General features: G+C 40.3%; 2 protein-coding genes across 2 annotated transcripts; both read left to right on the top strand.

The window, feature by feature from the left end:
* The first annotated feature begins 491 nt into the window (after positions 1 to 491).
* Positions 492 to 6,225, top strand: LOC4333071 (3beta-hydroxysteroid-dehydrogenase/decarboxylase). The gene is made up of 12 exons (XM_015777682.3): positions 492 to 857; positions 2,011 to 2,100; positions 2,444 to 2,577; positions 2,669 to 2,839; positions 3,035 to 3,157; positions 3,233 to 3,312; positions 4,628 to 4,826; positions 4,988 to 5,084; positions 5,173 to 5,347; positions 5,469 to 5,625; positions 5,740 to 5,806; positions 5,900 to 6,225. The coding sequence occupies exons 1-12, from the start codon at positions 608 to 610 to the stop codon at positions 6,040 to 6,042; spliced, it is 1,686 nt and encodes a 561-aa protein (XP_015633168.1). The 5' UTR covers positions 492 to 607; the 3' UTR covers positions 6,043 to 6,225.
* A 2,478-nt stretch (positions 6,226 to 8,703) lies between these two features.
* On the top strand, positions 8,704 to 14,651 carry LOC4333072 (uncharacterized). Its single transcript, XM_015774932.3, has 6 exons — positions 8,704 to 9,142; positions 9,248 to 9,355; positions 12,976 to 13,143; positions 13,235 to 13,406; positions 14,093 to 14,166; positions 14,265 to 14,651. Exons 1-6 carry the CDS (start codon positions 8,774 to 8,776, stop codon positions 14,343 to 14,345), a joined length of 972 nt encoding a protein of 323 aa, XP_015630418.1. The 5' UTR covers positions 8,704 to 8,773; the 3' UTR covers positions 14,346 to 14,651.
* Positions 14,652 to 15,590: the final 939 nt, after the last annotated feature.

The following is a 15,590-nucleotide window of genomic DNA, read 5'->3' on the forward strand; positions in this document are numbered from 1 at the left end:
AGTGGCACAAAATGATCTATACATAGGGGCAAATGAATAAAAATAAAATAGAAAATAGTTAATTACCACTCACACTGAAAAGAAGGAAGAAAACATAAAATGTTTTGCCTTTTATAATTATCCCTTTGTAAATCATATAAACTTTTAATTTTCACATTCCCTTGCTTTATTCACCCCTAGTCCAAACTAAAAACTTATGTAAAGATATATGGTGTTAAGTGAAAACATTGGGTTAACCCTAGTCTATTATGAAATCTTGGTCAAAATATGTGGCCCAATGTGAAATTTACTCTATTTAATTTTTTAATAAACTTAATCAAACTTGAAAAAAAATCAATAAAAAAGTTAAAATGACTCTTAATATGAAACCGATGGAATAATAAGATATTGGTCAACCGAACAGGTCACCCAGTTTCAGAAAAAAAAAAAAAAAAACAGGGTCGCCCCGGCCACGCACACTGATGCTCTGCTCTCTGACGAGATGGGCCCACAGGGGTGCCGCAAAAAGCCACAGATCGGAGGTCAGGAGATCGCGAGCCAAGCCGCCGGCGGACTCAGCCGATAAACTGTGTGTGCCTCGAATTTAACGACGACGGCGAGCGGCGAGATGGCGGCGGCGGCGGCGGGAGGCGGCGACGGGAGATGGTGCGTGGTGACGGGCGGCCGCGGCTTCGCGGCGAGGCACCTGGTGGCGATGCTGCTACGCTCCGGCGAGTGGCTGGTGCGCGTGGCCGACCTGCCCCCCGCCATCGCGCTCGACCGCGACGAGGAGGAGGGGATCCTAGGCGCCGCCCTGCGGGAGGGCCGGGCTGCCTACGCCTCCGCGGACCTCCGCAACAAGGCCCAGGTGGCCGCAGGTGCGTGTCATCTCCCCGTTTTCGCTTCCCCCAGATCGCTGCGCGGGTAGGTTTTTGGTTGTGGTTGGTGATGTGTTTGATTCGTACTTACTGGGGTAAAAGGTCAGAGTACGGCGTGTCACACGAGCGTATCGGCTAGACATGGCCAGCGTGATTTAGTTGGCAATCCAGATCGAGCCCGAATTCATTTTGTCGAAATATCCATTCAGTTCGATGTGTTGGTATGCTGGGACTGATCCTAGTTTCATCATACCTATATTGAAAGTACATGATGTTAGTGTCATTGTTGCCAATGCACTCTATTAGCTTGACATTGTATTTGTTGCAATGGCACACTGACTGGAACTAATTAAATAGTTGTTCCAATGAGGGTCTCTCCTGATATGGATTCAAGAAGTGGTGGTACCAGACCAGCAATTAAGGTCTGTTTGCATTGCGATGGATTATGATAATCTCGTTTGGTGCAATAGCTTTTAGACAGTTTGGTGTTTGGCAAACAATAATACTGTCATGTTCCAAAAATGTGAAATAATTGGGAGAGACATGAGTTAGATAACATGTTTTCTATAACCTTAATTTGATCTGTATAATGAAGTATAAACATTTCAAGTTTTAATTTTTGTAGCAACTTAGAACATAAGTACAACGCAGCACAGCACAGCGTAGCAAGCACAAACTGAGCCTAATTATGGAGTTTCTGCTGCCTACTTAATGTTTCTTACTGTGTAACTAGAACTGCGATTGTCCTAGAGGGGCTTGGTCAGCTGACATTTATTCATTTCCTTGAAATGGCTAGGGAAAAAAAGTCTCATATTATGCTGCATATCTGAGGGGGGGGGGAGATAATATGTATTGGGGACTCCTGTAACTTGTCTGTTGATTTACTTTCACACATCTTCTGTTACTTACAATTTTATAGTTATCTAGTTTGTTAATTTCCTGCGGTCTTTCCACTAGGTTCTGTCATCCTGATACTTGTGTTTTTTAAGTTACTACCTCTGGCCACTAAAGGAAAATTGATGTTTTGTGTATTGACATAACCTCCAAAACACACATTGACTCACTACTTTATTCTTTAGAGCCGAATAAAATAGTGTGACATTACTCAATTTCATTGTTTGATGTCCAATGCATATATATTCTTAATGTGCAGCTTTTGAGGGGGCTGATGTTGTTTTCCACATGGCTGCACCAGATTCGTCTATCAACAACTTTCACCTTCATTATTCAGTTAATGTTGAGGGTTGGTACTTCTAACTTGTATGCCATGCAGCTTTGGTTCTTAATTATCATTGTACAGATTGTTGTTTATGAGATATCGATCCAGTTATTTTTATTTTCAATAAATATCTATAACATGGAGGATTTGCCACTCATGTGACACTGACATGTGGGACCAGGATACACATGTCAGTGAGACATGGTGTGGTAAATCATTTTCTAATCATTAATAATCATTTTCAATAAATATCAATTTTTTTCAATATTAGTAACATTAATTTTGGATTATTTTTTCTAATCATTTTCAATGATATAGTACTGCATTAAAGTTTGTCTATGTGAGACTTGTACAATGCATTTCACAGGAACAAAGAATGTCATTGACGCTTGCATCCGTTGCAAGGTGAAGAGACTTATCTACACCAGTTCACCAAGTGTAGTTTTCGATGGAATTCATGGAATCTTTGATGCAGATGAATCAATGCCTTACCCAGACAAGGTCTTCCTATTTTTCATGGATTACATTCTTGTGATTTGTCATTGCTTCATCTTTATCCCATATTTCCTAACAAGAGCTTTTCTTACTTCAGTTTAATGATTCATATTCAGAAACAAAGGCAGATGCAGAAAAGTTGGTCATGAAGGCTAATGGTAGGGATGGGCTTCTTACTTGTTGTATACGCCCAAGTAGCATTTTTGGCCCTGGTGATAAGCTACTGGTTCCTTCTCTGGTTACTGCTGCAAGGGCAGGAAAGTCTAAGGTAAGAATGGCTTGCATGTCTGTAAACATTGGTATGCTAGGTTTGATTTCATTTCTCGTTGTCCATGTTCACATGTTGATATGGACTATTTCAATATTGTAGGATCAGAATGCTATTTATAAGTAGCAAAAATAATATTGAACAAACTAACACTTGAATTACTTTTTTATGCTTGTTCCAAAATTTCATCGCTAGTACATTATTGGTGATGGGAGCAACTACTATGATTTCACCTATGTGGAGAATGTGGCATATGGCCATGTTTGTGCAGAGAAAACTCTATCATCTGAAGATGGTGCAAAGAGAGCTGCTGGAAAAGTATGGTCCCTTCTTTGCATTTCACTTTTTAACAACCAGGAGTCCATAATATTATTGTTTTTTATTTGTTTCTAGACCTATTTCATAACAAATATGGAGGCTATAAAATTCTGGGAGTTCATGTCGTTGATTTTGGAAGGACTCGGATATGAAAGGTATTGATTTGAAAATACAAATGGTCTTCTACATGCTTAGATTTATTTTCTGAGGAACATCATTGATAGTGTCTCAGTATGCTGTACCATAATTAGGCCCTGTTTGATTTAGCTTAAGATTATTATAATCCAGATTATTAGCAGTAATATGAAACAAACAGATAGATTATTATAATCTAGAACCCAGATTACTATAATCTGATAATCTCCTCCAAAGGTGCTTTTTTTCAGATAAAAGGAAATAGTGCATTGTGGACATTCACTGAATTATGCTTTGTAGTTTTAGAGGTTATGTCAAAACTTTCAGTTTTCTACAACTTCATCAAGGTATGACAATAGAACATGACAGCTTCTTTACTACTCGGGCAGTTTGGCAGGCTGTGTCCCCCTTTAATACACTAATGCAGTGTTCACCTTTACACCATTAAAGGGGGTGTTTTGATGGTCTGAGTTTGTGTCACGTGCTAGAATTATTTGGGATGAAACGGGATGAAGGGGAATAAACTGGATCATAATAGAGGAAATAACAAGGAATGGCCCTGAACCTAAACAGCGCGATGCTCTCTGTCGCACTGAGAAGGCAGGGCCGATGGGCACTAAGATAAATCTTGATCTAATGCCTATCCTGATCCAGGCTAGGTCCCTCCTTATATAGATGGAGAGGAATTCCTAATCTAATCCCTATCCTAACAGACTCTATCCAACTGAGCTACAACTGAGCTCCTCAATCCTATCCAACTAAACTACGTACTTACCGCAAGGGGTTCCAATTGGGCCTAGGAGTTCCGGCCCAATGCCCATTACAGTTTGGCACCATGCTCGTGAAGGATGGACCTGTCTTATGGAGTTGCAGTGTTCTGATAAATCATTCACTAACATTGTATTTTTCTCGAACTCCTAGTATAGTATCAGCAAGCTGGTATTTTTGATGGAAATAATTGCACTTTTTTGAAAAATAATTATTATATAAGTTTGATAGCCTACTGAGATGATTTCTGTTGGTTATGTCATTAGTTTTCTGGAGAGCATTTTAACTGTGTACCAAAATATTAATATCTTAAGGGATGAGGAGCGGAATCATTACAGTTCATTTAATTGATAATTTAGCTTAGCTGGATCTCCTGATTACATGTGCTACTGATATCAAACCGAGTGTTACAGCTCTCAGTAGTATCTGCTGGAGTAGATTTGGTCTTCTGCTATTGTATCTATGTCCCTGCAGGATGAGTTTGAGGATGGACAGTGAAGGATACATCTTATACATATATGAGTTTATCAATTACCATTGTACTAATGCATTAGAACTTTGTGGCAGGCCTTCAATAAAAATACCAGTTTCTGTTATGATGCCAGTGGCTCATATGGTAGAATGGACTTATAAGACGTTCGCTCGCTATGGAATGAAAATTCCTCAGCTTACTCCTTCAAGGATCCGGCTCCTGTCTTGCAATAGAACATTCAGCTGCTCAAGAGCAAAAGATCAGCTTGGTTATGAACCCATTGTGTCACTCAAGGTGTTTATCTGTGATTCATAATGTGATTAGTAATAGCTCTTGATATATTTGTGTGTGTGGTACTGTGGTGGTTTATACCTACTCAATAACTCTAGATAGTCCATACCTACTTCCCTTCTTGAAGGTTCTCACACATGCAACTGACCAATTCTAAAATTCAGGATGGACTTAAGAGAACAATAGAGTCATATCCCCATCTGCAAGCACAAAATCAAAGGAGCATATCAAAAGCCTCAATTTTCCTTGGCAATGGAAATCGTATGAATATCTCTCACACACACATGCATGCATGCCCATGCCTTCACACCCTTCTTGAGATTATAATGAATATTGATCTTGGCTGCAGTTGCGAAGACAGTTCTCTGGGAAGACATGAAGCAAACAATGACTGTACTACTGCTACTGGCTGTTATCTACTATCATTTATTTACATGTGGTTACACCTTCATTACAGCAATGGCAAAGCTTTTCTCACTAACCGCACTGTTTTTATTCATTCATGGGATTCTGCCTGCAAATGTGTATGGTCCTCTGTCATTTTCCCTTTAACTGAATATGCCTATTATCAGCTGGTGAAACACCATCTAGGCTTTTATCCATCTTCTGTTTCCAGATAGTGATTGTTGAATAATACTTATGCAGGTTTGGACACAAGGTTGAGAAGCTCGAGCCTTCAAATTTTCACATCACACAGGTGGAGGCGCATCATATTGCTCATTCAGTCAGCTCAACATGGAACTCTTTAGTTGGTGTGCTAAAATCTTTATGCAGAGGAAATGATTGGCCACTATTTTTCAAGGCATGGCACCTATGTGATATGTCTACATGACTAAATTAGTTTTATAATTATAAATTTCTGAGGACAAAAGTGATGTATTTTTGTGTCCAGTCTCTAACTGCTTGTTCTTGCCAGGTGGTATTCTCCCTATTGGTTGTGAGCATCCTTAGTTCCATGTCTTCGCAATCTGCATTTAAAATAGGTAATTTTAAATACCATGCTTCTCTTTTTGAATCCTGCAAAACAAGGAGCATGAGCACATGACTGATGATGAACTATCTGATGGGGAGAATAGGTATTTCTATGGCTTTCCTAGGCTTCAAAGCCTATGAGAAATGGGAGGACACCATCGATGATTTGGTGGGTAATGCATGCTCGGTTGTTACGCACTTTGTTCAGGGCCAGAAATCCTCAAGGCAGAAGCATGCAGATAATTGAATGGCATCATTTAGTGAGGTTAACTTCAATTTCAGCCATTGCTAGTTTTTCTTCCGAGAACTTCAGCCAATGTTCCTATAATGTTGTAAATTAGTTTAGAGGTTCAGATTTGGACATTTCCTTACAGTGGTTGATGCGCTTGTAGGGAATTGAACTATTTTTTCAAAGAGATATTTTTGCTCATTGTATTATTGTGTAGATGGATGCCTTTTCAGTTCTTACTTACCAAGCCTGTAAGAGTGCCTGTGCCTAGGAAAGACGAGTTTTACCATTGCCAATGTTTCTCTGACTAGCCAATGTCAGGAAAGACGAGATTTTTTTTTTAAAAAAAAACTTATCACACATTTTAATGCCTACAAACTATTGAGCCATTTTTTAGTAACTTCTCTGTATATCCCTTGAATGAGCTAGCCACACACAGCTCTCAAAGTAGTGTTGTTCAATGGCTCGACTTCACAAACGGTTGAGAAACTCAATAGCAACCTCCAGGTATCGGCCTCGGACCGTAAGCGATCGGAAAATAATGAAAATAATTTGTATGTAAACCTTTTATATATGTGTTTTAACGACTTAAAAGTTAATGTTAAAAAAGAAATTATGTTTAAAATATGTTAGAAACAACTTAAAAATTAAGTTAGAAAATTCAAATTTTGGCTTTGACTTTGCTTTTTAGGCACCAATAGAGCTCATTGATAGCAACACTTTAGGCTATGTTCGTTTGTCTAGGTTGGGTACACTTCCCTCCTGCACGGAAAACGGAGCAATCCATTAGTGCGTGATTAATTAATTATTTGTTTTTTTTAAAAATGGATCAATATGAATTTTTTAAGCAACTTTCGTATACAAACTTTTAATAAAAAACACACCATTTAACAGTTTGAAAAGCGTATGCGCAGAAAACGAGGGGGAGTTGGGAACCATGACATTGGAACATAGCCTAAGGTTGAGTTGGGGAGCGAGGGTTAGGAACCTCATTCCCAACATACAAAACGGAACGAATGTTAGTGCATAATTTATTAAGTATTAGCTAAAATAAATTTGAAAAATGGATTATTATGATTTTTTAAAGCAACATTCCTATAGAATTTTTTTTTAAAATACGCATCGTTTAGTAGTTTGGGAAACATACGCGCGGAAAACGAGGGAGGTAAGTCGGGAAAGGTGGGGGAAGAACATAGGTTAAAATTCCCTTCACAAGGACTGCATTTGTGGCAAGGAGACCAATGAAATGTTTCAACCCCAAAGAGGCTGTTGCCTACACTGTCGTGTAGGCCAGCATGTTATGAAGTTTTGATGCTTGATACCTCACAATTTTTTATTAGATAATAAAATTTATTCTAGTTTTTTTGCTTTAAAAAATTTACAACCAATTCACAAAAGATGCTAGAATGAATGACTCAGAGATACAAAATTATAACTCGATTAAAAACAACAAAACTATTTATAGCACCATCATTAAGACATATACTCCCATCTACAATTGGCTAGATTATGTATAATTGTCGGTTTTTTAACAAGTTATAAGAATTGTATGTAGTCATTATCTTCCTCAAACCAGAAAAGCGGAAATTTTCAAATTCGTGCAGGTTTCTTGTATTGATCGAATTCACTCTCATCACCGTGGACAACTTATGTTGAGCCAAAATGAAGACAACATCGGAGAATAACTGAGCTATAAATAAGTCATTACCAGCTATTACCAGGTCATGCCACCGCCATTACCAGCTAACCCGATCTAACAAAGACATCACCACAAGAACACCTTACCAATAAGGAGACAACCACAAGGACGTCGCACCAACAAGAAACATCCAATGTGATGCCCTTAAGAAGGTCATGACATTTAAAATGTCACCATCTCTATTATGGTCATCCGGAATAAGGTTTTCATCTGGAGATTCCACCTGAAGGCCAAGGCAAGGTAGAGAGAAGGAGTGTCGTGCCACTGCCTACAGGAAGATATAAGTGGTGTCCATAGGCATCGCTGCAGTAAGTTGAAACGGCACTAGTGCCAATGCATTGTTGCCATCCTCTTGCTTTACTTGCTCACAGTTGTCCTCTTGCCTCGTCGTGTCGCACCTCATGATTTACGTTGTTGTAGTCTCTTTTTGATCACCAACAATTTCTATTACATTTTGACTCTGTACGGCTTTGATACAACGCTGCTTGCATATTAGGTTTAGTTCATTCCGTGTAGCCACAGTAGGCTGTTAAGTAGACGAATAGTCTCTTCGAAGAATTGTCAATATCTTGTTTCTCATCTCACATGGATTTAAGATCGGTCATCGCTTTTCCTTGTTCTTCTTAGTTCATCAATCAACATGATGAAATATTGGCAGTAATCTTGCTTTATTATCTGAACGAACTCTCATCCAGTGGTTGTAATTTCACTGGTGTAAATAAATTTGAGCTAACCAAATATTACCAGCCTAAAACGAAGCAGGGCCCCAGTGCAGGTTGGTCTGGGGGTGGAGTGAGTCATATGTACACGTGTTGGGGCGATGAAGGCCTATACGTGGCACGCGAGGGGTCCCCAGGTCTCCTTCCCAGCGGCGAGCGAATCTCCGTCGTCCGCTCCGTGGGCCCAACCTGCGGCGGACGATCCGATCTCGCCGCCACCTCTAGTCCTCCTCACTCCTCACCCCCCCTCCCCCCCCCCTCGCCACCGCCTCGCCATTTCTTCGAGCAGGTGAGGCGCACGCGCACTTCGCCGCTCCGCTGCACCCCCACGATGGCCTCCTCCCTCGCCGCGCGCCGCCTCCTCTCCCGCTCCGCCGCCGCCGCGTCCCGCCGCCTCGTCCCCTGCGCCTCGTCCGCGACCCCGCGCGCTGCCCCCGCTGCTCTGCGCCGCTTCTTCTCTGCGGAAGCCTCGACGCCGCCACCGACGCCGCCGACGCCACCACTCCCGCCGCCGCCTCTGGAGCCCACCGTCGAGCCGCCCAAGTCGGAGGGCGCCTCCTCCTCTTCCGCCTCGTCTTCCGCCGGCGCCGGAGGAGCCCATCGGTCGGCGCCGGGGGCCTCGGCGGGGGCTCGCCGCGCCGGCGGCACGGGCTACGAGGAGGAGCAGGAGAAAGTGCTCCGCGCGTCGCTGCTCCACGTGGTATCGTTTCGGGCTCCCTCGAGATCTGCTTCCATTTCCGCCTATCTAGCAGCGTAGTGAGTAATTTTCTGAACGTCTGGTTGATGGTTTGGTTGTGCGTTGTAGCCAAGGATGGGGTGGAGCGAGTCAGCCATGATCGCCGGGGCGAGGGACGTGGGCGTGTCGCCGGCCATCGTCGGTGCTTTCCCGAGGAAGGAGGCTGCGCTCGTTGAGGTAACTTTGCTTACGGTGGTGGGACTATCTTGTGTATCTTTTTCAATCGGTGGTGATTCGCAATGTTCTTGGCAAGAAAAGAATATTCTGGGATGCTAGTACATTGTACTGGAGAGGTAAGGAGGGGACATAGTGATAGTGTACTCGAGGTATGATGATTTGGATATGCATCTATTGAATTTGGATCAGAACCTATAGGTAGCTAACACAACGAATGCTGTCAGTCATTGCCTCATTGGTATGATAATTGTTGTGCACCTAATGGATGATGCTCGTGATGAACATGAGTGCTTCAAGTTTGTGATGTGATTCACGACTTCTATTTTGTGAACTGATATTAGCACTTGTAGTTGTAGAATGTAGATAAACCTTCCAGGCAAGCGTTGTTGTACTACATGGATAAAAGCATGAATAATTTGTACCTAGAAGCTACTAGAGTGTTATAACTGTGATATATGGATTATTTCACATTCATAATAGGGCTTGTGGTATCTGTTGAGAATATCTTAGATTATTCTTAAAGTTGGTTCATGACTGAAATGAATAGATTTTGGATTAAACTTAATTACGTTCATATCTTGATTCTGAAAATGCTAATCAATTGTAAATAAGGTGATCATAAAAGTCAGACCTGCTTGATATCCAGACCCACTTTAGGTTTGGGAATGTTGTGGTGTTGTTTTTGCTTGGAAGTATAGTGACATGTATTTCGGGAATACATAGACAAATCCCTATCTAAATTTGGTAGTAGGGGTCCTGTGCACTTAAATTGCACATTTTTATTGTTGAATATACATGCTTTGTGTTCTACAAAAGAAAACTGCATTTCCCCCAGTTTCTAGTTTCAACTTCTAATTGAAGCATTGATTTTTCTTTACACTTTTGGTATTGACTTGGTATCACTACAAATTAAATATTGGCCTCTCCTACTAAAGTGCTCATTTTATGTGAAGTTATGAACAGTTCAATGTTTTCTGAGTGACAATTTTATTGAATTGTTATAAATGCATGACCATCATAGCAGGTAAAATCTGGGGAAATATTGATGAAATACAAGCAATGTAACCCATTTCTCCATATGCACAAACCATGGATCTTTTTCGGCAATAGTGCTATTATATTGTGTTATGTTTCATATTTGGTTACTAGTGAGCATTGTTTCATGAAAGCATTGGCATGCAGATGTTTTCATTCTGTCTCATGCTGTAGCTGGGTCAGTATGGTGGATGCCAGTCCCATAGGGCAATATCTGTTAGTCAGCTATAATGAGGGAAGTGCGGGGTCCCATTAATGAGGGAAGTGAGGGATGGGTTAGTCAACTATGATGCCAGTCCCATAGGGCAATATCTGTTAGTCAACTATAATGAGGGATGGGTTACTTTATAGTAAGATGAGATTTGGTATGTCTTAGGATGAGGGAAGTGGAACTTATGGAACCAAGAGCTGGGAGCATACCAGATGCAACCCATCATTATGATGCTATCATTCAACCCTGTTTCAGTTGGGGGTACCAAATCAATCTGAAAAGCTCACATAAGAATCAATGATATAGGCTATGGAAATCTGGCACTTCAAAATTTCAGCTGCGAACTCAAAGTGCCTTTGAAGAAAACAAAAATACAGGAACAATAGGATTTACTTAATAACCTTGATTTATTTTACTTGTTACTCTTAATTCCACGAACTTGAAATTTATACATAGGTGACAGAGAGTATACTTGTCAGTACATTTTCCTGGACTATGACATGTTGATTGGGTACCTCAAAAAAACTGAGTTGCATGATTATACTATGCTAAGTTGTTTAATGGTCAGCAGCTCAGTTTTGAGAAACACTGTAGAGGAAAACATGTTTTTTTTTCCCAGAAGACTCCTTGATCCTTAAATAAACACTATTCCTCTGGCTCTGACACCTTTCCTGCTTCACCATGGAAAACATCACAAATTACATAGGGATGCCCCTTGCTCAGCCAATAGTGCTGCATCTTCCTTCAAGAATTCATAATTCTAGTTGTATATTTTCAATCACTATGAATGTAACTGTTTAATTTGAAAACCTGGTTGTTGTCACAGCTGGCCATGACAAACTTGCTACAATTCTTCTCATCCTCATCAATTGTGAATCGTCACCAGCTGCTATGCTTGAGCGAAACAGCCTAGATTGTTAATCTGACTTCTTAGATAAGAGTTCAGATTGTGAAATGTTTCTGTGAGAATTAAGTGCTTCCGTTTGTGCAGTAAGGTCGATGTTTATTTGTTAACTTTCTCTTAATCTTAACTAGGGGATATCCCCACGAAATTTTGCGTGGACTAGTTGAATTGAATTGGATTTAACTATATTTTGTACACACCAGATATTAGAAGTCGGATACTCAAATTGGACTTATACAACTCTTCTCTTCTCTTTCTATAGATACAATTGTACTTTCTGTACAGCTATTACTACCAATTTACACCGTTATAATTTGGTCCCACCACGATCTAATGGCATAGATTTTATACTTTTTCTCCGATTAATATGGTAATCTCTAGGCATACATTGTATACAACTATTGCTACCAATCTACACTGTTATAACTTGGTCCCACCATGATCTAATGGCATAGATTTTTCTCTCTGATTAATGTGGTAATTTCTAGGCCTCCAGAGCAAATGTGGTGCCTCTTTTTAGAGTTATCTTCATAATATAATAGATAGATGGATGCCCTGCCAAGTCTTCTGCGCATTCCCGGAGAAAACATAGTTGTGCATCCTTTTCTGTATGTGCATGTCTGGGCAACATAGGGTGCTACTCATCAATTTTTTAAAAATAGATGCTCTTTGAAAGAGGGCAACAAAGAAGAGGGAAAAGGATAGACAATTTGTGGGAGTAGCCACAGAATATGAAGGAACTCAGCAAGAAGGAAAACGAATCACATGTTGCATTGTTAGTGGCTAATGGTTAATCCACAATACTTTGACTGGTTTGAGTGACAAGCAGTAGGGTTGGGTTAATTACAGCTACCAAACGTTTCTAGAGTTGAAATACTTAAAAATAAATCTGAGGGTACATTACAAAGTCTCCTGTTTAAGAGTTGTGACAGTATTTGGCTGTAAATTTATTTATGCATTGTTTGTGACTCTCTAGTGAAGCCCTTGCTGTTATCTTGAAGAAACAAAGTAGACAGGTTTCCTATCAATACTAAGAATGTTCGAATTATATTTATCCTTATTTTTTCATTTTTATTACTATCAATGTTGCAAAATAGATGAAGTAATTTGAGTTCATCTAGTTTTTCTCTCCTTTTTTTGTAATGGTGATTTGGTGCCCAAAACAAATTTTCATGATTGCGCCTTCTATTATGGCTTCTTCCCACGTTCAAACATAGTATGACCTCTTAACTTAAACAGGTCTGCCAGGTAATTGAACTAAAATACTCGATAGGAATTCTAGGGAGATGTCTTAGTTTACTTAGCCTACAATATGTTTTGGGATGTTCCAAAACCTTCTGAAAAACAGTGACAGTGTAGCAGACTCATGACATAAAAATAGAAGTAGTAATCTTTTGCACGTTAACAGTGTATACTATGAAACAAAGCCTCAATGAGCCTACTCTGACCGTTCTGTTTACTTATGTGCAGTTTTTCATGGATGACTGCCTTCAACAACTCATTGATCGCATTGATGCTGGAGAGGGAGAGCTGTTGAAGAACTTGGTACTGAGTGAGAGACTTTCCAAACTTGTCCGAATGAGGCTGGAAATGCAGGGACCTTATATATCAAAGTGGCCTCAAGCTCTCAGTATCCAAGTACTCCATTATCACCACCTCTTATTTTCCTTTGCATTTAACTAAATCATCTGATCCTTGTATGTCTTAACTTTATTTTTCTGTTTGACAGTCCCAACCAGCAAACATTTCAACAAGTTTAAAGCAGAGAGCTGTCCTTGTTGATGAGATTTGGCATGCTGCTGGAGATGCTGGATCAGATATTGATTGGTATGTGAAGCGTACTGTGCTTGGTGGTATCTACTCTACCTCAGAGGTGTATATGTTAACTGACAATTCTCCAGGTTGGCTTTCCTAAGCTTGATAGTTCAATTCCGATTCCTTTTATGCTTAATGTTTAAAACCAGTTTTAATAAAGCGTCCTTTTGGAATACTTAGACAGCGAGTATTACAACAGAAAATGTTCCATTGCCTGAATCTCAATTTAAACTGTAAATGGCTCTAAATGCAGATAATGTACCAGCTTTAGTTTTCTGTTTAAATAAATCATAGTGAACAGGGGTTGATATATATATTTTAAAAACCTTTTCTATTTGTTCCTTCCACCGTCTTAAAGATAGTTGTTTTGGAAGTTCAGAACTCAACATGGTAATGTGTACACATAACGTAACAAAATGGAATCAGTAAATATCTGGGACCCTTATAGATCCTTATGTAGATATATATGTGGTTCTGTAAGGCATTTCATCCTTTTTGGTAGAAATATGGGCCTCTGTGCCCTTCAGTATCTAAAAGCTGAAAGCAGGATGAGAAACTTAAGGGCAATGATAAGGAAAGTGTATTATCTGTAACTAATGTGGTCTGTTACACGCATCCTCGTTCCTGATAGCATATACCTGTTGAGTGAACGTCTTCCTTTTTTCCTGCCTCTGAACATCATAGAGAACGATACCACGTTCACATTTTCTTCAAACGGCATTCGATATATACTTCTGTTGACCGTTTCCTCTTTCCTGTCAACGCTTGACAGATTTCCGCGATACATGGACATTTGTGAGCCGCCGTATCAAGGATGCTCTTGATCTTCAGAAAACTTTTCAGGAGGTATTAAGCACATCATGCTCAAGTCGTATGCTATTTTAGACCTCATCATCTCATTCTACGTTATCAACCTGCTGACCCGAAGCGATCCTGTGTTGCAGGCCGCGTATCTAGCAGAAGCCGTCGGTGCAGGCATGGGGGGCTCCCTACAGGGTGTCCTGAACAGACTTTTCAAGAAATGAAGTGCATAAGCGTGCGTTTGATACTTTTCATTCTCGACATTTCCAATATATATCGCTTTTTCGATTCAGCTGTTAGTGCATTCCAAGTTAAATAAAGCAAACTGGATTTTGATCACGATTTGCCTACGCTGGTAGTGATGATGTACATAATAGCATGTTTTTTTACGATGAAATATCGTCAGGACCCACATGCGCACAAAGATGAGGTTGCTAGATCTACTTAACACTTGAGTTGTTTTCTTTTCATGATTACCTGTGAACCGAAAAATGTTCAACTTGTGGTTATGTAATGTCCCACTTCAGGTAGCGTTGGTTTCGTCTTCCAATTAGAAATAATGTCAGTGGTTGGTTTTGGATTGTTTGCGTCTTGTATTAGAGTAAACGAAGGCCACTCGTAGCATCACACTGCGTGACGTCAATGCTATGACGCTAACGAAAACGATGGGCGGTGATGCCATCTTTCACATCAAGCAAGAAATTCTCGTAATTATCGGAATCTGCTTTTTATTAGTCACTGATGCAGTCTTGGTACTCCGTCACTACTCTCTGCAGGCACCAGACAAAATCGATCACCGAAACAGTCAACGATTTCAGACAAGCGGTTCTTTTTTTTTTATTTTTTAAAACTCTTCCCCCTCCCTCAAATACTTACTAAACAGTTCACACTAGTCATCACTTATCAGGCTCTATTCTTTATGGATGATTGATAGATTATAAATTGTTTATAAACATAAGTTAAAAAATTATATATTAAAGCCATTATAGTTTTATACAAGTTATCCAAGCAATGCAGATATAGAAACACTGATACAGAAATAACTATATATGTCGGTTGGGAAACCCTCATGGGTGCCGGATTTTACAACAGGCACCAGTAGACGACACCTTTGAGGTGGTCTAGGAACCGGCACTATTGAGGTTACAGGAACTTAAAAAAGGTGGCTCGATTTCATCGAGCAACTTCCCTTCACCCCAACTATATTCCATCAATATTAATCGGTATCTGGAAACATCAAGAACATCCAAGAATACATAAACAGGTTGAACAAACATCTAAGAACATCCTTCTCGGCCACTGGCTTCATCGACCCAACCAACAACCACTGGTCGGAGAAGCAACAGGGACGAGAACAGCTTGGGCCCTCCCCTTCCTCTTCCTAGGATGATCCGGAACCAGAGCCAGATGAAGCCCCATCAGTCCTAGCAGGAGCAGACGATGTCGGGGTGGGGCGAGGTCATGACACC

Source organism: Oryza sativa, chromosome 3 (assembly GCF_034140825.1).
Source record: "Oryza sativa Japonica Group chromosome 3, ASM3414082v1".
Classification (NCBI taxonomy): Eukaryota; Viridiplantae; Streptophyta; class Magnoliopsida; order Poales; family Poaceae; genus Oryza; species Oryza sativa.

Coding starts and splice junctions, on each gene's coding strand:
- LOC4333072 (XM_015774932.3), top strand. CDS start 8,774: ATGGCCTCCTCCCTCGCCGCGCGCCGCCTCCTCTCCCGCTCCGCCGCC. Junction 9,356..12,975: donor AGGAGGCTGCGCTCGTTGAG/GTAACTTTGCTT, acceptor ACTTATGTGCAG/TTTTTCATGGATGACTGCCT. Junction 13,407..14,092: donor GTTAACTGACAATTCTCCAG/GTTGGCTTTCCT, acceptor AACGCTTGACAG/ATTTCCGCGATACATGGACA.
- LOC4333071 (XM_015777682.3), top strand. CDS start 608: ATGGCGGCGGCGGCGGCGGGAGGCGGCGACGGGAGATGGTGCGTGGTG. Junction 2,101..2,443: donor TTATTCAGTTAATGTTGAGG/GTTGGTACTTCT, acceptor TGCATTTCACAG/GAACAAAGAATGTCATTGAC. Junction 3,313..4,627: donor GAAGGACTCGGATATGAAAG/GTATTGATTTGA, acceptor ACTTTGTGGCAG/GCCTTCAATAAAAATACCAG.